At 34.8% G+C, this 23,864-nt stretch overlaps 1 protein-coding gene and 1 long non-coding RNA gene across 18 annotated transcripts in view; one reads left to right on the top strand and one right to left on the bottom strand.

The window, feature by feature from the left end:
• Positions 1-23,763, bottom strand: part of LOC105837762 — a 167,923-nt gene extending 144,160 nt beyond the window's left edge. For 2 of the 3 annotated variants that reach the window (XR_001139171.3, XR_003626731.1), the window contains exon 1: positions 10,811-10,927. This is a non-coding gene — a long non-coding RNA (uncharacterized LOC105837762). Of the gene's footprint in view, positions 1-10,810; positions 10,928-21,944 lie in introns of those variants that run through there. The other variant, XR_003626732.2, reaches the window with a different exon arrangement.
• LOC105837761 (hormone receptor 4) overlaps positions 1-23,864 on the top strand; it is a 181,622-nt gene that overhangs the window by 146,903 nt on the left and 10,855 nt on the right. For 6 of the 15 annotated variants that reach the window (XM_036282631.1, XM_036282632.1, XM_036282633.1 and 3 more), the window contains exons 2-4: positions 4,867-4,971; positions 17,005-18,030; positions 18,372-18,945. In XM_036282631.1, the coding sequence (XP_036138524.1) occupies positions 4,872-4,971; positions 17,005-18,030; positions 18,372-18,945 (1,700 nt within the window). In that variant the 5' untranslated portion in view covers positions 4,867-4,871. Of the gene's footprint in view, positions 1-1,798; positions 4,972-9,575; positions 12,158-17,004; positions 18,031-18,371; positions 18,946-23,864 lie in introns of those variants that run through there. The other 9 variants (XR_004962128.1, XM_036282627.1, XM_036282625.1 and 6 more) reach the window with 6 other exon arrangements.

The raw sequence follows: 23,864 nt of genomic DNA, 5'->3' as shown, positions 1-23,864 counted from the left end.
ATAATGATTGGACTGTTATGCGATTTAGAACAAGTCAATTTGTATAACAACAATTGATATTTTTCTATGTATATGTTTTAATGATATTTCAACAATAGAACTGTTCTATATTGTGTGGTTATATAAGTTTATAATATATTGTCAATGAGTTCGAATTTAAATACAAAAGATTTTTGCATATACTGAATAGTTTAATGAAAAGAATTTGATTGTCGATATTTCAATTCATTCAATTGAGAATTCTATGAGAATTTATTATTATTATTGTTAAGATAATTATACATGTCTGATATAAATCTAGTATTCACTAGATTAGCTAAATTATCAACTATGATATTAATAGTTTTTAAGAAGTAGAAAGTTACAACTTTTTGATTGAAGAATATAAATACGGAAACTAGAGAAACTAACAACGATATGAAAGTATTACAACTTCTTATAAAACATGACATGAATATAAATACCGTCACATTTTCCATTTATGATACTTAACATTTATTTCAAAAATATAAAATAAAGATTTATTATGTAATAAAATATGATAGACATTTTCATTAAATACACAGTTTTATATATTATATACTATAAAAAATATAAAAATTTTTCTTACAAAAACTCAACAGTTAAAAACTATTAAATAAACCTATATATGTATACTAAATTTTTATTTATAATTAACGTTTAAAATTTTCGTTAAAATAATCTAAGAATTTTTGCTTAAGTTAAAAAGAAATATTTTCTCCAACGATAAGTTAGAAAAGTAACAAATTATACTACAGAAAAATAAAATTCAACTATTCCGAGAAAAAATTGTACAAAATTATCTCATTTTAACAATTATATGAATCAATTAATTCCAAAAGAATTTTTCGGAAATGTTATTCACAAAAGAGTGCAAATCCCATTAGAGATTTGCCTGCCGGTAGGAAAACGCGAAATGATTCGTGCGTGGAATTTCACGCGAACACACACGAAGAAAATACCGTGAAATGTACTAGTGGTGTGTACGAAACTCAAAAAAAAAGCTCGCCCGAGATAGACGAGCTTGCGTGGCTTTGCGCCCGACGGCCGCGCTCTTGCACTCGCGGACACATTCATACATAAATACATACGTGCCGAGCGCCAAGTTCCGAGCGGCCTCGCTCAAGAGGAGACCGTCGTAGGTTAGTGCATTGGCTGCACTTTCCGTCTCGGTGTATGCACGTATAGTCGCGCCGCGGTTCTCCTGTGCGCGCGCACGCGAGCGCGCTCGTCCGCGGCGGTCGTATGCATGCATTGGTTACGCAAGAATAGCGACGTGTGTGAGAGACTGCTGACCTACATACGGCTGGGAGCAAGGACCCCGCGCGCTGGTGTATACCCGCCTACGTGTGTTTGTGTACGTACGTGTGTGCGTCGCGAGGTGCACGCGCGCGACGTGCAGCACATGCGTGCCTCGCAGCAACGTGCGATGCGCTCTGCCGCCTTTCGCTGCTACAACACGCCATCTAGCGTCGCGCGCGCGTACCGATGCACGCGTCATCCGCGCGGCTGATTAAGCGTCGTTCACATCACTTACGCGGCTGACCGCCACTCGAATAGGTATTCGTAAATTTTGTCTCTTCAGCGGAAAAATCTTTTTTGTTAACCCACAACTGTTTCTATCCATCCTATTCATGTCAATCTATTTTCAAAATCGGATTACCGTGGTTTCAACTAGTTTTTCTCAATTTCGTAAATTTGTCAATTTTCTCTTTGGTTTTTTAAATTAACTTTAAAAAGGTTTTTTAATAATAGTATTTTTCGTATTTTTGTAAAATGTAATCATGGAGTGTGTCCGAGCTAATTAATATTTACGTTTCAAACAAATTGTAACCGTTTAATAGCAGTGCAAAGTTATTTCTGTCATATTACTGTATGAAGTAGCAAAAAGAACTTTAAATATACAATAATAACTTATGAATAATAAACTAATTAAACTATTGGACGATTTACGATTAACTGATGTTAATTAAACATGAAGCTCGTTTTGTAAGTACAGCTACTTCTTGCAGTTAAGACTACGATTGAACGGGAGTAGCTGCAAGAAGTTCTACGGCATGCTAAAATAAACAACTTTTGAAATGAAGACGGACAATGTTACAGAATATTAATGTCACTTAGATTAGTTGAACAAAGTTTGCACGCTGAAAACAAATAGAAAGCCTCGTACACGAAGTAGTCTGTTTTGACGAACTTCTCTTTCAAGCATCTTCGCTTTAACAAACAAGCGTTCCACAATATAAATGTATCTATGAAACAAATATTATCAGAAATGCAGTTAGAAATTGCAATAGAAGAAACATACGTGTGGGAGTAAAAATATTTGTATAAGATAATACAATATAAGATCTATAACAATATAGAGCGATATATCGAGTAAATTATTACTGTAAATAAGAGTGGCAATATCATAAATGCAAAAAGGTACCAAAGAAAGCTCGTTCATTTGAAATTCAAATGCTAATAGAATGTAAAATTTGGCACACTTTATAATGTATGATTGCGGGAATTTATGTGAAACTTTTGTTCACAATTTCTCGAATAATATTTTGTTACTGTCTTAATTAACATGAGGATGCGTGCGTTACTTCTGCTTCTAAGTTACTTCTACTTCAACAAGATCGTTACTGAAGATATATCGCGTCCAACTTTAGTCCAAGTAAATTTCAAAATTGTTTGAATCTGAAACTTGGAATCGGGGACAATCTGCACTAACAAGTAATAATAAGTAAACGTTATATCTTATAATATCGAAAAATTTATTTTTACTGGAGAACAATACGAAGTTTATATACCGGAGAATTGTCGATTAAATATAAATGTGTAAAACATTAATTTAATGTTGCGGATAACGAAACGCATTTAATATAAACGCGATATGAATGAAAAACATCTGTACAAATCGCGAATTTGATTTTTATTAAAAACATCAATAAAAAATTAAAAGTTCAAAGACTCGCAGGATGCTTAACAAGGAAGGCAACCGTAACAACTACACTAAGTTTAACAAAGGAACATTGAAACAAAGAAAAATAAAAACTTGCGTATTTATTACAATACTGACTGCCAGTTGTTTATACTCATGATTAATCGTATTAAAATAATATAACATTTTTTTAAATAAATATAACTTAGTTTTAAATATAATTTATTTAAATAAAAAAATTGCTACTTGGAAAGTAATATCAAGAGCCAAAAATGTTACCATCTCCGACAAATTTTTTATTTGAAATTAAATAGCTTAAAAATTAAATTAAAATAGTATCCTATTCAAAACAGTTTTATATTTTATATAAAATAGATCTCTGTACATATTCGAAATTATTTCAGAGATTAAAACATTGAAATCACTTTGAAATTCTCTTATCAATCTGTTTTGATCGCCTTATGTTACGTATAATATTTAAGTATTAATGCAAGAAAAGGGGGCAGAAAAGTTACGATATGACATTAAGACAAAAACAACTACATCACAAAGCGTAAATATTGTTGCAACAATGCTTGAACTGGCAGGGGGCACGTTTCTCAGAATAAAGAGACGGACGAAGCGGCGCATAAAAATTCGCACGATTGACGCGTATGTACATACATCATCGCCCTTATTAAAACGACCCGCGACAGTTGGGTCGAGGCGCTGTCGTAAAATGTCGCTTAAGACACCCGATCCCTCCGATCGGACGCAAATTGTTCGGCCCCGCGATAAGACGAGCGCGATTCGTTTTTATCGCCGGCCATTATTAAAATGACCCCCGCTCACCCGCGGTCATCTCTCGCAGATCTAGCCTCTCGTCTCTAGCGCAAAGATCGGGACGAGCGCTCCCGCGTAAAACGCGCCCATGCGGTCCGAGGGATCGCTGTCGCGTCGAAGCGAGAAAACGGGGGACTCTGCGCACTGCTGTCCGCCTTTAATTATTCCATTACGGGTACATTGTATGGCGCGACGGCGGAGATCCTCCCGCGAGAACCCCATAAAGCAAAGAACGTCGTTCGTGCCGCGGTAAAACGATACATGAAACGCCACGCGACCGATCCAATTGTATGTTATTGCCGGCTAAAGCGGGGTTAATAGCAAACTATGCGTTCGCCGTAATCGCCGCGCCGCGAACGCGTGCGTCCGTTTCGCGCGCACGTTGTACTTTCACGTCGTTCCGAACTGTCATTCCCGATAGTCGACAGCTCGCTCCTATACTCGCGTGCGAGATATGGCTCTCTCGGTTACGTCCAAGAAGAAACGAACTGATAGAAAGAGATAAAATCCGTGGAAGAAATGTTGAAGATTTATTTTCTACTGCTTAGATATGAGTCATCGTGAGACGTCAATTTCGCAAAATCAAACATTGGCGTTTTTTTCCAGCTTTTTATATTAAGAAAAAACCGTTTGTGAACTAGAGAAAGATTGTAATGTTTCAGTAAAATATAATATAAAGTAGGACATAGAATATTTTTATAACGATTCTTTGTAAAGAGTATAGCTAGTTATCCGTGATAGAGAATTGAATTTTATTCATAATCGAAATAACATTCAGAATATAATTCATGATTTCAATTTTAGCATATTTCGCAGAGATTCATTCACAGTTATAAAAGATGAAATCAATTATCTCCTAAATACGTACACAAAGGTTAAATCGTTAAACTGGTTAATCTTATTTCGAGATAAATATAAAGATCACTTTTGTATGACACGCAAATTTAATCAGAAAATATATTATTTTACTTTAGTTCCGTTTTGAATATTTCCGCAAAAATAACATTGTTTAGGAATAAATTACGCAAACCGTTTCATAGTAGGAATAGTTCACTTATTCAATAACGAGGCTAATTCTTGTCATTTTCTGTTTTCAGGAATTATGACCCTTCCGAGCAGCCCGTGTGAGATAGAAAACATGAGCTTGTTTCAAGACCTCAAGTTGAAAAGGAGAAAGGTCGACTCCCGATGTAGTAGTGACGGTAAGAATGCCTCGGAGACACGTTATAATATCAAAATCATAAAATGCCCATGCGTGTTGAATTAATAGAATTCATATATTTAATAGAATTAACATTAACTCTATCACCGAACAATGCCGGACACAAAAAGTTTTTCCGCAGGAGTACCTCGTAGCGATGCCTTCATTTGCAATATGCCGCAGCGTTATTATTATCGCATCATGTTTTATTTAACCCCATTATGTATATATTCATCTTTTAATATCAAGTATCTCGGTATTCAACAACCACTCGTGACAAAATAGAAAGAAAAGGAGATGCGATCAATAAAAATGTAAGCCCGTATTTATTTTTATGACATGAATCTTATATTAACAAGAATACCAGATAAGATACTTGGAATAAAGTTTTATCTTGGAACGATTATTCTCGCGAAATATCTGACTTTTTTAAGGTGTACGATTGCTTATGCTTATACTTCGCAATATTACACACGGAATAAAATATTGGAGCTTTTAAATTAATCTTTATTTGATATAAAATCAATACCCAATTAATAAGAATAAACTATGACAATTTGAAATAAAAGTGGTTTTTTATTATAAAAATTTGATTAATCAATTTTTATTGAAATAAATTAATTAAAACAAATACTTATATCATTTGATAGTATAATATTATCTTTATTTGACTTGTTAAATTTATATTTGCTAAATATAAAAAAATCGATTCTTAAATTATAATGCAAGTATTGCTTTCGTGTATTTAGTTTACATAAAAATAATCTCGAAAATATAGAAAAAAAATTAATTTCCAAACTCTGTTTAAAAAATATAAAATACACGGAGAGAATTTTCTCTTAAAAATTACCCTGAAAATCGTGGTAATTGTGAGACAACGTAAACCTTGGAAAATTTTACCATACTTTTAATAAAATTTACAAAAATTTAGTAAAGTTTAGTAAAATTTTAAGAAAATTTGGCTAAGTTTTAGTAAATTTTACTATACTTCTAACAAAATTTACTAAAACTTAGCCAAATTTTCTTAAAATTTTACTAAACTTTACTAAATTTTTGTAAATTTTATTAAAAGTATGGTAAAATTTTCCAAGGTTTACGTTGTCTCACAATTACCACGATTTTCAGGGTAATTTTTAAGAGAAAATTCTCTCCGTGTAAAAACGTAGAATAGAGAAAATAGGAAATAATGTAAAAAATATTAAATCAACAATTTTTATAATTCGAGAATATGGACTATGTAAAAACATGTACTAATATTTCTTTTGCGATTTTATATACCTTTCAATCATTTTTTTCTATAGTATACAAAAATTTCATTTTTATTTTATATAAATATATATGAAAAATAACAACTATCTTGTTTCAGTCTCTATCAGTCATAAAATATGAATTTTTAATGAAATTTTTATATTTAAAAAATATCAATATTTCATACTTATAATTAATTTAACCCCTTTTTTTGTTTCTTTTCACTAATTTTAAATTTAAAAACATTCGAAAATAAAATTTATTATAATTTGTTTAAATTATTTATAATAAAGATTTATTAAGACAAATTATTAATTTATCTTTATGGTGTTCTTAATTATTTCCTAAAATTCTTTTTACTTTGATAATTGTACAAAATTAAACATTTATATTAATTCCAACATTAAATATTTCTATTTTATTCTATTCATTTCCAAGTAATGGATCACTTATATTTTTGTGTTTTAATTTGTTACATATGTACATATATTCGCATATTTCATATGTATTCTAATATAATTTTTTTCATGTAGATATCTATATTACCTTGATGAAATAAAAAAATGTCATGTTCACCGATATGATGCATAATGGCGGAGTTGCGATTGCGTTGAAATCACGGTTAAGCTAAAATAGAAACGTGTAAATTATAGAAATATATAGTGAGAAAGAATAATCAATAGTTAAAAGAATTGTTGTCGCATGTAAATAATTATAAGTAATTATCCACAAATACTCAATGGAATAAAACATAATTTATTTACTCAAAACAGCAGCAAATCACGGTTGCATCACTAATGAGAACAGGATAAACGACGCTAATTGAAACGTATGATTAGCTTTACTATTTACGGAAGAATAATGCAGAAAAGTACTCTGTGATTCAATATCTTGTAAATTAGTAGAGCGAAATTTCAAATATAGAGTTCAATAACTCACGAACGATACGCAAGAGCCAAATTTATGATATGTCATTGATGATATATCATTCGAAAATATATAATCGAAATTCAATATCATACGCAATATGTTTCAAACATATAAATTTAATAGAACAAACGTGTTGTTGACGAACGATCGATATCACATTTTCCATTATTTCGATCTGCCGATTCGCATATTACCGTGCGCTTTCAATCCGAAAATAATGAGCCAATTAACTCAGTGAATAATTCGAAATACCTATACTGTCGAATCTAAGCATTAAAGAAATCATTATCGTTAAAGAAATCATTATAAACTTCACGATAAAACGATAATCCATTGAAAATTACCATCCTTTATAGCTGAATAAAACTGCACGAAGTACTCGCATCGATAAAATAGACGATATAAATAGGCGATATAATATACATATGTATTGCTAATTGCGGATGTTATTTTATTGCGCGGTAACTAATTCCACGCAAAAAATAATTGCGTTTTACGTCTTATTTAAATACTTCAGCTGATCGCATTTCGATGGATAATACGTACACGCATCTATTTGCCGATTGCAAAAAAAAGAAATAAATACAAAATTAATTCTTAAAATCTGTTTATTATAAATCTTGTCATGTCTCAAGATTTTCTTCATCCGATTTTCTGTTTTCAGCAGAAACACGGCTATAAATACGAGCCGTTAAACATCAACTAGAGACAAGCTAATGCCTAGAAACTAAATGTGATTCTAATGGTTGACGTAATCGCGGGCTACGGGAAAGGATCGTATATCATTGTCGAGCAAATTATGATGCACTGACCGATCCTTTCATATATTGAGATTACTTAGAACGAGTTGTAAAGTTGACCAATGTTCAAGCGTAACGAATATTTACCACCCAGTAATAGAGTAACGGGATTTGATACAGGCGTAATATCATTCATTTTTTTTACAACAGTTATGACGAGTAAAAGACCGCTTCATACGACGCAATTAATCTTTCCACTTTACGAAGCCTATAAAAAATACGGGTGGAATACACTGTTGTTGATATATGAACGCATGTATCTGCGCGTACATCGACTTTGTATCAATGAAAATTATTAATTTTTAATATCTTTATATTGTATTATTTCCATTTTTATACAGATCAATATCTATATTATATTATATTTTTAATTATATTTAATTAAAGAATTAGTTTTATTTTTAATAAATAATAACTGATAGTTTTGTTAAAGAGTATTCGACTCCGCACATATATTCGTTACAAAATATATTCAATTTCCGATAGTTTTGCATGTGATTTCTTCCTATATGGTCCAATTTAAGTTCTATAATTATGTTTATATATCTATTCGCGTTGATATTTAGAATCAGAAGCTGACAGCTATCGTAGCAAAATTAAATACATAATCGATTTGCAGTATAATACTTTTTTGCAAAATAATTGTATTTTAATGATTTGTATGCTTTCCTCATTAACAATAATTTCCTGTGTATCTTTTATATTCTTCTTCATTATCATGAGCCGCCTATATTAAACGACTAATGTACGTCATAATCCGATTTGGTATTTGTATTGAGTCTAAAAGTGATTCGTATGCACTACACATATAATACATAACTCTCGTACAATCGCAAATATGAAACATCCCGCAACAAATTAACATTAGTATATAATAAAAATAATTCGAGAAAAATTATGTTATTAAACGCAAACACTACACTCACAATGTAATATTCAATACTAATAATTTTATTTGGCAGTAAATTATCTTTGAATAATGCTTTCTCGAGAAAACAGTAAATAATTCCGCTAAATTTATTTTTAGTTTTAATAGCTTTGCAGTTTAACCTACTGAAGATACTATTCAATCATATATACAAGGATCTCTCTATTTTTAATGATGATGCTTGAATGTGATAGTCTATTTTTTCTTTAAGTAAAAATGTTTTCTTCCATTTATAGCAAAAGAGTGTGTAGACAGCTACATAATATCTCTTATTTTATATTACACATTTTATACACAGAAAAAAGAATATTTTTGTTTTAAAAATATCTTTATTTTTGAAATGTTAAGCATTAAAGTGAAATTATATAGCGCTGGACAAACATAGTTTGGTTACATAAGAATTTTATTAATTTTTATTTAAAAAATCTTTTCATTGTTTAATAAAAATTTTTATGAGTGAAAGTTCGTAAGAAGAAAAAATCGAACATAAAATAACAATAACTTCAAGAATTAAGATTTTATTATTATTAAAACTTTTATACATATATATACATATACATATACATATGTATAAATAAAACTCTTTAAATAACTATTATAATATTTAAATAAGAATATATTTTTTTGCCAAAATTTAATATTATCAAATTCTTTAAAGAAGATTAAATTAAATATAAACACGCATATAATTTAAAACAATAATTGTTAAAAAGAACACGTTAGTTTTAATTTGTTTCATTTTTTTTTTTTAATTACATAAAAAGTAAATTGTAGGTGTATTTGCATTGTTTGCTAATAATAAATAATTTTTCTCAAATGATAATGCTCGATAATGCTCCAATGTCTGAATCGTCAGCTCTTCTACGCACACCATTCACGCTCTTCATTCAGTCTCCCGATCTCCCATTGTGCGCACGCGCTTGTCCCGCGTGTCTCTCGTTCGCGCGCTTTCTCTCTCTCTATTTTTTGTCTCCCCACTCCTATTACTCACAATTATAACAACAACACGTTGCATAGCTATGCAACAAGCAGCAGTCCTTACGCACCCGTCTTCTCATTGTGTCTTTATGGCAGCTTTCAAATAATCAAACGAGAAAAGGAGACGAGAGGAGGAGGGTGATGTACGGTGTGCGGGCAGAGGTTGAGTCGTGGGTGGCATGAAGTCGCTAGCTAGCTAGCTCGAGGAAGTCAAGAGAGAGAGAGAGAGACAGAGAAAAGAGAGAGGAACCGGGAGGGAGAGAGGGGTAGGAGGGAGGAGAGGGTTGGGATGGTTGCTGCTGGCGGTGCAGGGTTGAATATCAACCCACGCGGACGTCCCGGACGTGCACCGGTGCTAGTTCGGTTTCGTCTGAACTCGCGTAACCACGCGGCCGTCGTCGCCGCGCGCTCGTCGTCGCGAACGCCAGTGCCCGCGAAAAACGAAAGCCGCGCGTGCGAACGAGAAGGTACGGAGCAGTAGAGCGGACCGCGCGACCGAGAGGAGGACGGAACTGGACGATGGGAACGAAGGCTCGACGACCACGCGGTGGCTCATGCCGGACCAACGGCCGATCGCCGCCGATGTCGTCGTCGTCGTCGTCGCCGCCGACGACGTTGACGTTGACGTTGACGCTGACGTCTCACCCATGGTAGTCTCGCGCGCACGTCACATCACGGCATGTTGCCGCGGCGGCCGCTGCACCACCGAGCTGCATCGATTTTTCGACGTGCGCTCTCGCAAACACGACTGATACCAATGACCCTCGACCTACGGCCGATTTAAAGGTCAGAGGCTGCGTTAACGATAGTGTCGTCCAGAGTGAAGATGGAGAATGCGTGCGAAAGAGGGAAACTGAATCAACGCGCGGGTCCCAAACTCTCGATGACGTAAGATCGAGAGGAAAAAAAACCGATCGCAAGGATCGTGACACGTGTGTCGCGCGAATGATACATACATTCGTGTATATTCCGATTTTCCGAGAACACGTAGTACGCTTCGGCGGTTGACTCGCGGTCTCGCGGAATCATTGATCTTCCTCGACCGCCTCCGCCACACGTGAACGTCACACAATTCTTCAACGAGTACAACGACGCAATTACTCGGCGACGCCAACGTCGCCGCCGTCGCCGCCGCCGCAAGCGACGCTCGCGGATGTTACGGGATGATCGTTCTAACGGGAGGAATCTCTGTAAAAAGACGCTTATCGATTCGTAGAAAGATGACGCTTACGTATATCAGAGAATTAAAAATTGAGAAACAAATGGCCGATCAGAACGAGATTGTATCACTTGAACGGAACGGTTCCGTATGATTTTTGCATACCACGAGGAGGAAGTAGTAACATTGTTGCTTTAGTCAGACGGCTTGTCCGCGCGCTTCGCGGAAACAACGAATATATTTCGTATATTTTATGCTGAAAGGCGAATATCACGAACATAGAGCATATAAAAGAAAAAGTACGTCGTGATAACTGCAATTGTAGTCTAATTTTATAAGGTCAATCAATCGAAACTTGTCGATAATCTTTGACGTCAATTTATCGAAGACATAATCACATATACACTTCGAGAATGATATATTTTTTCCGAGTGTTTATATATTATATAAATTTCAAAATATATATTTGAAAAAAAGCACATCGCGTACAAAAACCAGATTCTATTTTCATGTGCCAATTACAGTCCATGATAAACGTGTGTGATAAAAGAAAATTATTTTACTTGAACTCAAAGTGATCTATGCTATATCATTATTTACGTAACAATATAGGGATAAAAGATGCTTCTTTCACGAATTACGAATACGTAGATAAACGATAAATACAACGATTTCTCTATGATAATAAAGACAATTCGTGGGAGGAATAAAATAGTACAATCAAGAAGAAAAGCGCGAGAAGACAATATCAAAAGATTTATTGTTACAATCATACGATAAATATTTATTGTGAACAGAGTCAAAACTTGATCATTAATAATCATATCGCAAGAGTGAATCTACAGAATTATCTTAAAAGAAATGTTTCCCTTGGGAAGCAACGTTTTTATCACCACTAATCTTCGTTGGCAAGATCAGAACCCACAAGATTGGAATCTACCGAGTACCATGGACCTAACCGCCTTCTATGGAATGCAGCAACAGGGAAACAGCCCCCTGCCCTACTTATCTCTATACCGGCCGTACAATAACTTTTTGATGGCTTCTAACCAGAGCTACTTCGAACACTCGCAGCTCAATCCTTATTCCACCTTCAATTATTACATGTGTTTGGATGCGAAGAACTTGTACGCATCGTTCTTCGGTAAACACCACTCACTTTATCGCGCGTGCACTGCACTTATACTTGAGCGATATTGCACTACATTCTATTGCACTAATAATATAGAGTGCCTCTTCGTGTTTCCATCCTGTTTGTTTCAAGTAGTTGGAAATAGTCCTTGACAAATTTAATCTCATTTTTTTCCTCCAGAAAAATATCGCAAGAGATACGTGTGCTTATTGACACTTCTAAAAATATTTTATAAAAATTCTATTTCCACACACACACACACACACACACACAGAGCAGATCCTGACGTCGATAATGGGGGGGGGGGAGTTAATAAAACTTTTCGCTAAACATCGTATATCGGACATCGGACAGTTTGAACACAATAAATCCTATGTATAAGAATTTGATCCACGGACACTCGCCTTAATTGGCCTGCATCATTTTACTTAAATTTTTTAACAGATCCAGTAAAACTGATTTTTTTAATTTCGAAGGGGGGTTTAACCTGCACACACACATATAAAACTTTCCATTTCAAAATTCCTGAGTACTTCAGCAACTATATATTTTCGCGCTAGAAAAAATAAAAAATAATATCTTGCAGTATTTTAAATTTTAACATTGTATTTATACGTGTGTAACATTAGCAATAGGAACACGATAAAATTATTCCAAAGTTCGTTGGCACAGAATAGTATTTTTAGTTTTGTGGTGTACGGTTTTGCGTCGCGGTCACATGACTAATTCCGCTTGCAATAATAGCGTACCGAGGTACAAGAGTTCAGTTTGCGTTCAGGTACAAGAGTTCACAACATATCAACTTATTTAAACTTAGAATAAATATTTCGTTAAAATGAGTAACAATTCTATTTTAACACAAATTAATTAAGAGATATTTTATTCTTTACTTTTAACGGAGCTTCATTCCTCCCATATTTTATTTCTCTTATAATCCAGAATTTGGTTGTTTCAATTCCTTTTGTTAAAAAGATTAATTCCAAGTTATCTAAGGAATTTAAGAATTGAAAAGATAATATAAGTGAAAGGAACAGTGAAAGTGGTCTTACGTAACTCCATGATGCATAACTGCATTATTACATTACTAGGAACTATTTCTTGAGCGTCTTGAAAAATTTGGCTATCAATACAAAGGATCAATATCCTCATCACATTTCATGATGGATGATCGTCATTACATTTAACTGTGATTGTTGCGCTAGGCATACGCCACTCATATATCATCAGAGCTCATTGACATTAACAGTCGATCGTCAGTCTGATATACGAGTGCTACGTGTTCAACTAAGCGAAATATAATTGCTTTACGAAAGCTATAAACGATAGGCTCTGTTAATGAGCAACGAGGACAGAAGATAGATATCCGATTCGATCTCTTTGATTGGATAATCACGCGAGACAATTCGCAATATTTCGCGACATCAAGACATCACGAGTCTATAAAAAAAATAAACCGCTCGACCAATGTTCATGGCGATCAATCTATTAATAGCTTGGAAAGTATCACCTAAGAGTATCCGTAATCAGAACCTAGCCTTGTCAATTGCATTCCTTCCTTGACCTCAACCATAGATTTCACATTCTTTTTGCGATAAGCAAGAGGACACTTCAAGCAGCTATTACATTTGGAACTAACGCTTCATAAAGTATAATCTTTTTCGATTTAAAAAAATAAAAACATTCTCTTCTTTAAGTATAAGAAATATTCTGCACTTTTTTTATTTCAAGATTTTTTAATTAAAGTAGTTTTATCTTGATATTTAAACTTTATACGATGTATATATATGATCACCGATACATATATAGTATTTCTGAATAGTATAATTTTTAAAAATTATGTTACAAAATAATTAGTTACAAATTCTAGAATGTTTTTAGTTCAATCTTATATTTTCAAAAAACAGAATTTTATATATTGTATATATTTTTATATTTTTGTCGGTAGCTTTTGACAGTATTTAATTTATTATAATAATACAAGATTTTTATAAATTTATATAAATTCATAAGTACTTAAGTTTTATTTTGCACATTAATTTCATGATCAATATGACTGAAATTAAATGATTACAATTTAAAAAGAAAATTTAAAATTTAAAACTTAAATGTTTCATGTGTAAATGTAACGTTCAATTTTTTTTCAAATTTGTAGCCATCTAATTTAAATCATATGACGATCACAAAATTAATATGCGGAATAAAACTCATATTTTGCTTGTTACGTAGAAGTTGTATTGAATGTTTTTATTTGTTTATCGAATTAATTTCATACTGTGCACGCTCTCAATGCAAGGCTATCCCTATTATCATTGTTACCGTTACACGTGCCTCGATATATCCTTCAACACTGCGGGGTATAATGCAGTGTTAAGAACGCATCGAAAGCAAACGGGTACTTTAATGGTTCTCACTCTCTCTTCTATCTCAATTACAACCTACCGCTGTAACTTCCCCATTATAGAAACGCAACCACGCGCCACGCGCTTTTTTTATAGTAAAAGAAAATGATTACTCCTTCTAAATGATGTCGCCAAAAGGATGAACAGATATAGAAATCGAATCTTCAGAAATTATCTTTCTCACTAATACGTGTAAATTTTTTTTATTATTTATAAGAATCTTTTCACATTTTACATATTATTAACGATATCTAAATTTTATTAATTCTTTTCTCCCAGGAAAATAATTAATTTTATATTTAATTTTATATTTAATAATTTTTATATCTTTTAAAAAACAAATAAATTTATTAAAATAAAAATTTATAAAACAATTTTTCAGTTATATCACTTAATAAAAAGTTTTTATTATTTTTCATATTTTGCTGAAAATCATAGTAATATCTCTTATGTTATAAAATTAAGACAGCCTCGTATTCTCTGTAGTTTAATATTTATTCTTTTATTATTTTCATTATTATTATGTACATCTAAAAAAATGATATCTCAGATATTAAAAGTTTATGTGATCCTATATATTAGAAATTCCTGGTTTCTTCATCATTTTATTCATTTATTATCCTTTTGCATTTGATATTTCGAACTTTGTTCGTGCATGAGAAGAGACTACAAGATAGGTCATAAATAAATGTATACGGAATAACAATGAATATAGTAGTTAAATTTATCAAAGTCACAGCACGATTGTTTGAGCGAAACTATGATGTGCCTGAAAACTCTCCAAACTTAACGGGGTCAGAGGAAACTCATGAAAACAAGAAATCGATTCTACAAACCAAGATAAGCCTTACTGTTAAGCTTTTCATTTATTTACAATATATTTTTACGTCTATTTGCGCACGTATATATCAACAAAAAAAGATTTTATTCATAAATATTAGAGATTTTTGAAGACCTATAATTTAAAAATAATCCGTTTTATGCAAAAATATATTGAAATAAATATTTGAATTATAATATTAATAACTTTTTTAATTGATCGATGTGTTCTCTTCGTATTCCTTCTTTAATGTTCAAGACGAAAGAGTGATCATTTCTTAACTGTAACAGATCATGTAATCCATACATTTGTCTCTAACAAATATTCTGTTACAAGTGTAAAAAAATGTACCGATAAAACGATTGAACAGCACGTTTATATCGCATAGATACAACTTAAATCCTCTATGGAAAGCGAATGATTATAGGCGCGGTTAACGCGAGAAGAGCACGCCTCATATATAACGGAATCTATTATAGGAGGCGCTATTTTATGGTGAGTGAAAAGAAGGGGGAGATACTTCGCGCATATAACAACATCGTATTATTGATGCGGGATTGCATAACGAGGGTGTTGCTTATCGAGACTAGCGTAATCAGCTATAATGCGTTTTAAACCCGTCATCGATGCCGTTTGCAATTTTGATGGCGGCTTTGTAACCACTTTTCATTAAATTGTTCTGTAAAGATATACTGATTCTAATTATTATATTTAGATTTTGCTATTTAATCTTTCGATATACGAATTGCAGATGATGGTATACATTCATATAAGTGCACCCTATGGAACAATATGCATTAATTGCCTTTTTATTACATCTTTTTTCGCAATTTTTTACTTTCTTTTTTGTTTCTTTAAATTAAGAAGATTATACAGATACAGATATGACGCTACACAGATAATATCACAATTTAAATAGTTAATTCTAAAATTCAGAAATCAACAAGCAAATTGAAAAATTGAAAAGCAAATTGATGCTTCTGAAATTGCAATTTAAAACCATTTAATTATAATATTAATATTATTTAATTTCCACATAAAAAATATGAATAAATACATATAATTTAATTAAATCAATAAAATAATACAATTCAATTTTTGTTACTTTATCAATTTTTGTGTGATCTAACCTTTGAATATTCATGCTAAACAGAATTGAATTTTTCAATTAATGACAAATGACTATAATCAAATCGCATTAATTTTAACTCTCAACTCGGAACGACGTGATCAACGTGTCTGGAATACCAAGGAAGATGTCACATCATAGGGAGAGACGCAACACGTTACGGTCCGTCATAGTTCATTATCTCACCTTCATCCTCCGAGGCTCGCGCCGCTAATTAATCGCGTATGTGACTGGTGTCGATTGGGTGTACAACACCATGAATTTGCTCTAATTCCCCTTATCTCAATCCCCGTTCTCTTTTATACATCCAATTTCATCGTCAGATGTAACACGCGCGCGAGTAATGATCTCCCCCTCCCCCCCCCCCGCCGCACACCTCCGCATTACCACACTCAAGTATGTCTCTCCGAGGGTAAAGGAAAAAAAGAGGAAAAAGGAAAAAAGTATCCCGTCGCGTTTCCTACTCTCCGCAGTCCGAGTATAAACGTAAGACCAACGCCTTATTTCTCAGACTCCCCGGTATCCCTCGGATCAGCAGGCTCGCCGCAGGGGAACCCGACGACGGACGCACCTTCACCCATAAACTTTCCTGCTCCAGGGGAGAGCATGGCTGACACCTCAACCCTGTCGCCGGAGACGAACATGCCAGGCTCGCCGGGCTGCCAGATCAGAGTGTCGAACGAGTACCTGGTGGGCAGTCCGAGTCCAGGGCCACCAGGGCGAGGAGGAGACTCTCTTCGTGGCACCAGTAGCGGCGATGGCGGAGGTGGAAGAGGGGGAAGCGGTCAAGAAGGTCGCGACGCGGGGTGCTCGGATCGCGCGTCGCCCGACTCGGTCTTCCCGGATACCGGTCCGATGGTGAGCTTCAGGGTCGCCGATGAGCAGCAACAGCAGCACCATCAGCAATCTCAGCAGCAGCACCATCAGCACCAGCACCAGCAGCAACAACAGCAACGCTCCGCCACCCCCATGCCGATCAAATCATCGCCGTACTCGCCAGTCCAGACGGTCTCGTCGACTCCGATTACCCAGGAGGCCTCTTCGAGGAGTGACAGCCCAGATCTGAAGGGCGACCTATCGTCCGTCCAGACCAAGGAAGAATCCGACAATTCGGTCTTCGACGGAGGTGGAGGCGGCGGCGGCGGCGGCGGCGGCGGCGGCGGTGGAGGTCGTTCGGATACATCTAATCAACTCAGTCACCGGAACAGCCCGTCATCTCAATTCAACCTGAACCAGAACGTTAGTCCCGGACAACATGGATCCATGCAACAGCAACAACAATCACCACCGGCACCACCGAGGCCACGTGCGCCCTCAGTACCACCGCACCTGCTAGCGGCCCATCATCAGTTTTGGTCGCAGAATACTACCAGCGTACAGGGATTCGCTACGCAGAGGCTACTCAACGGTGTCATCAGCAGCGCCGTCAGCTACGGCGGACAGAACGCCACGACCACCTCCACCAGCTCCGGAGGAGGTACCAGCGGTACCAATTCCAGCTGCGTTACTACCGGCGCTACCACCACGGCGGCCTCGTGTAAGTATCACGATTATCGCATTTTATTTTTAGCTTAATTGATCTGATCTGATTCTTTATGGAATCGTACAGTAAAGTTTCTAACAAAGGTACTTTTTAAAAAAATACGAATTTCTCTTCGATTCCTTATTTAGACTCGAAATTGTCATATTGATATTTTCATATTGATAAGTTGGAGTATAAAAGTCACGAAAAGTTTTTAAATCTCTTGTTACTCTGATAAAAAGAACAAAGAATATTACTTTCATGTGTGAAATCATGAAGAATTCAAATTTAATTATATAAACAGACTACGTAAAAAAAAACGCACTAGCTAATCGCTCGTTGATGATTCGTTCCAGGCGAAGGTATGAAGCCACCGGCGCAGAGAGCAGCGCCGGCACCACCGCGACCTCCTCCGACGGTATTAATGGGGGAGATCGGTGGCGTCCGTACTATGATATGGTCGGCGCCGCCGTTGGACCCGGTGCCGCCACCCGCGGCATCCTGGTCGGCCACGGCGGCGGCCGCGGCCTCGTGCTCCTCATCGGAGGAGTCGGCCGCCCAGCTGTTGCTAAACCTCGGCCAGGAGTCCAGGGGTAAACCGCCCTCGTCCTCCTCCGCGGTCTCGTACTCGTCTACCGCCGGACCGCCGCTCAACATGGAAAGGCTGTGGGCCGGTGACCTGACGCAGCTGCCCGCGGCGCAACAGATGCAGGCGCTGAATCTCACGGCGTCCGGTTCCGCCGCGCAACCGTGGGTCAGCAACGGCGGCACCGTCGTCAAGACCGAGGCGGCCTCGCAGTCCATATCAGTGGCACCGCCCGCTCCCCCCTTGCCACCCCAAGAGCACGAGGAGGACGAAACGCCTATGATATGCATGATTTGCGAAGACAAGGCAACCGGCTTGCATTACGGCATCATTACATGCGAAGGGTGAGTTTATACATGTTTACTAAATTACTTACAAACTAATCCTTCTAATATGCATCACTGTTATACACGACACACTTGTTCGCGCAGACTTCACCAAGTGTATCGTGATGTCCCTTTTAACGTATCTTTTTTGTGTTTTTATTAATTTACGATTTTATTTTAATCTTGTTTTATCAGCAAATAAAACAAAGTTAAAACTAGTATTTCACAATGCGTCCAGAATAATTCAGGCTTACTCCATCATTGACTAATCAAAATTGAATAAAATCATCATTGATCTATCAAAATCAAAATTGAATAAAATAATATAAATAAAGTCTCGTATTCCCTTTAAATTATGATAAAGTATTGTCTATAACGATAAATTTCTTCGAATATTTTAATTTTTCTAAACTATAATAATTTTTCTTAAAATTTATTCTGAAAATTTCACCAATATGAAAAATGCAAGATTTCGCAGTTATTTGCATAATCTGTACATATTGAAGACATTTTACGCTAAATTCGCAAATTAGTAGCAATCTATGCGAATTCAAGGAAAGAAAAGCAATGGCACTTCATTCACCATAAATGCACTTGATTCATGATAATTCCAACCCCACGGCAGTAATGATGCATTCGCGCGTAAAACGCGACTGAGTTGCACTAATAAGATCAATCAACTAGACTCTACTAGAGTATAGAAACTCATATATATGCGTATCTTTTGGGTATTACGAGGCAATTCCAGAATTCGATCGATTTTCGACTTAATTAGAGCTAATTATATCCAAACTACCTGCGCTACATACAATAAACGTGGGGGTTATTTGATCGCAAACGTATGTAACCTTCGACCTTTGTCAACGTTCGAGGAAGCACGCCTAGCTGCATTTCGTAGACAAGAAATGTCGAGTTTTGAGTAAACTAGTCCCAGAGCACTATCAATCTGTTTACACGAGAAAGTTGGCACGTGGGAGACGAGGATTTGTTTTCCTCACCTTCCTCACCTACAACTTACTATTTATCTTCGTGAAGTTTAATTTCACCCATTTCGTACCTTAAATCACTCAAAGAAAACACAAGACGCAAAAGTCTCTTTTTATCTCATCGACCAAAAACCAAGCACAAACCCAATAAGTAGTATTTTCTCTACAATACAAATTTGTATATTTTATAATTTTATTTTAGAAATTTACAAAATTTTTTTAGTTAATATTTAAACATTAAATTAAGAAAAAGAATATTATAGACTGTTGAATTCAGATTTATTATCGAGTATAAATTCAACTACATTTTAACTGATTAAAAATATGTTTAAAACACTTCGCACTTGTGCTTTGTTGATAATAGAAATTTTATTATTTCTTTTTCCATAATTAGACAAATTTATTCTCACACATACACGTGCTCTTTTCTTGTTTCGCACTTTAACTCTCAACGTATTGACGTACGGATATGCTTTTTAGTAAAATTAACATTTATAATATGTTGACATATACATTTTATTTATTAATCTTAGAATTTGTTTCAAAACTAAATTATTTTTCTGTTATTTGTTTATGTAGCTACAAATTTTAACCTAAGAAATGGTTAAATATTAACTTAATATAAAATACTCACATAACAATCGTACTATATTAAATTAATACTTGAAAATGTTCCAAATTTAGAACAAAGTTTTTGACAAAAACTGGTTTTAAATACAAAATACTGTCTACTGTACAGAGTCTATCGAGGTGTATTAGTTTTGGTGTGAACATCCATAATTCGTAACTTAGGCGAGATTAAAAATTAACCGGTAATCCCATAATTTTCCCGCCCCGTCCTCATAGCGGAGCAATATCTACGCGAAACGAGGGAATACTTGTTGCGTCTATACTCTGTTGCGTGTACTTGGATGACCTCTTGAACAACACTTTTGATTAGTCCGTGAAATTACCATGGAGGATCGTTACTCTCTCGCCCGTTTTTCAACTTTGTTGTCTCGAACGAGCAAGCGGATTAGACGAGAAAAGTCTGCGACAAGTTTTTTTTCCCTCTTACCCGCGACACTCGTAACTCTGTGCGAATGAATCCTTGATTTAACCTCACCATTTTCACCGTCTAGGGAGATACCCCTCGAGATAAACAGTCTGACCCGTAACAATAGTTATCTCCCTCCCACATAAAGAAGCTGATAAAAAACGACAGAAATAGAAGGTCATATTTAAAAAAAGAATGAAAGATAGATTAGTTTTGGCACTTAGATTTTTTTTTAATACAGATTTTCTGAGCGCCTATTTCTTTTTTGTTTTTATTATAATTAATTTTATTAATTTTATTAGAGTTTCAATAATTTTATTATATCATCATTTCGAGATCGCATCTATATTTTTGGTAATATATAATTTATTCTTCCCATTTTTAACGTTTGATTAAATCATTGAATATTGAATTTGTTTCAATATATGTATATATATATACACTTTTAACTTGTTAATTTATGTCGAGTGTTTAATAAATTATATAATTTGTAAATCTGAATTTATTTTAATGTAAATGTAGTTATACTTGTATAAATAATATGAATAATTAACACATACACTTGTTATGTCATATTCCTATCGTTTAGAAATCTGAGATTTTGAAAAGACAAATTATTCGTTATCGATATCATGTGTATTAATTAATGTAATGTAAGAACGGGATAAAAAAAGAATAAAAAAATTTATCTGTTATAAGATAACAGATAAGAAATCTGATATTCACGAATCAAAAATCCAATTTTGATTTCTCATATCGATTTTTTTTTTTATCACATCTTGTCAAACATTTGAAATTTACGACTTACATTTTCTGAAAGTTACAAAAATAATAAATTATCTCACTGCTTTTCTTGTATTCAGGAAATAATCTCGGAATTTGTTTATAATTTTAACGCACAATTTAATTGAAAATTATCTTTTGTAAATTAGCGGTCTGTTAAATGAGACTCCGCCGTCAAACTAAAGAATAATTAAGAAGGAATTTGAACTCACCGAACGTTGTAAACGAGCAACAATCATCCCTCTTTCGGATTAAATCGGCTACGGCGAGTTTCCGTTCCTCGATGCTCTTCTAGTCTGTCAATTTTTTTACAATTGTTAGAAACATCCGCGTTCGGATTACAATTAGCGAAATAACACAACACATCCACATCGTTATTAGACGGCATTATTATCGATGGCGATCGATGTCGGCGAAAGACACACGGGAACAACCTAACCTAACCTAACCTTCAATCAAGTCCGTCGACACATCAATCCGACGATTGCACTCCCGAAACAACGCGAAACGTGCACACTCGCGACAAACTCTTTCGAACGTCGACGAACGGCACGACGTAATCTGCGTCAATCGCTAGGAAACGCGTTCGCAACGCAAAACAATCGCCTGCAAACACCTACTCTGAATTCAGGGCTTGCGCGGGGACTCTGCCTTTTCTCTCTCGCGACCGGCGTGAAGTTTACGCATCAAGGATCAACGCCGCGCCGTCGAATTATCAATTACGGCGAATGCCGTTCTAGCGAATGTCCCGATTGATTCATCACGGCGGTCCCACAACGCTGTTCTCGATAGAACGGACAGCACGAGCGACGAGACGAAACACACGTACGCGACACGCACGTATCGGAATCTAGACCCTACCGAACGGTAGGACGAACGCACACCACGTCCGGAAAGATGTGAATGTCGCGATTATCGATCGACGTATCGTCGATCAAATTCAACACTTCTCCTCGCCCAAAGCAGGCGAGAAGACGCGAGGACGCGGAGCGATCGCGGAATCGGCTACATAGCGGCGACACGCGACACGAACTGACCGACGCGACGGTTACGAAATTCGCTCGCGTCATCACGGTCAATTTCTCGCGGCTAACTTCACGCGCTTACGCGACATCAGAGAAAATTCCTCGACGGCGCGTTTGGGAATATTTAATGAGTTAAGGTAATTATCTTACAATAAAGGAACTTGATTACTTTTGTTTCATTCTATCGATAACGGAAAGTCAATGAACGATCTTAGTCTGCATTCCGATATACACTGCAGGTACTGAAAATCCATACTATACGTAACGTGAATTATAAAATTTCAGTAATGACAGTGACTTTCGGGCTATTTTCTTTTTCTTTTACTGTCATGATGTTTACATTAGCAGCTCATGAATTTTACTATAAATAATAATATTCTTTTAACATTAATTTTCTTCTACGTTCATCATTAATGATGTTTCTATTTTTTTACGAGTAAGAATTGAGATCGATATAATTTGGGTGAATTTAATTTTTAATATAAATATATGAATGTGCAAAAAAGAAACTTAAATCATCTGTTGCGAAATGGATCCAATATGTAAATATAAATTGAACAATAATATATCATGACATCAACACTCACTTAAGAATTATTTTTTAATTTGCATTTATACTTGATAAACAGATAAGATAAATTGAGTGAAAAATAACATATATTGTACATCCATATATATAATTCCTCAAAAAGTATAAATCTAGAAATTGTAATTACAATAGATAGTCAAAATATTTAAAAAATCTTAAAAGACAAACATGTAATAAGAATAATTTAATTATGTAACAATAGTCTTTAATCAATTCACTTCTATATTTCATCTATATTTGTATCCATTTTAGCATTTGAATCGTTTAATTTCAGATACGATTTATTAAACCGATTTAAATATTTAAATAATGAATCTGAAATTTTCAGAAAATAAATTTTGCATGTTATATTTGCATCGCAACGTAATAAATTTTAATAACATATAATTTCCTAAATTTAAGTCTGTGTGTGTGTGTTTTATTAAAACTAACGCTTTTTTTATAAAAATCAAAACGTATATATTACGTACTGTTTTAATATTAATTGTTATTTCATAGATATTTGTAGATATAATTGT

This window comes from Monomorium pharaonis, chromosome 2 (assembly GCF_013373865.1).
Source record: "Monomorium pharaonis isolate MP-MQ-018 chromosome 2, ASM1337386v2, whole genome shotgun sequence".
NCBI lineage: Eukaryota > Metazoa > Arthropoda > Insecta > Hymenoptera > Formicidae > Monomorium > Monomorium pharaonis.
Note: the sequence above shows the minus strand (reverse complement) of the source record. Positions and strands in the feature narration are given on the sequence as shown.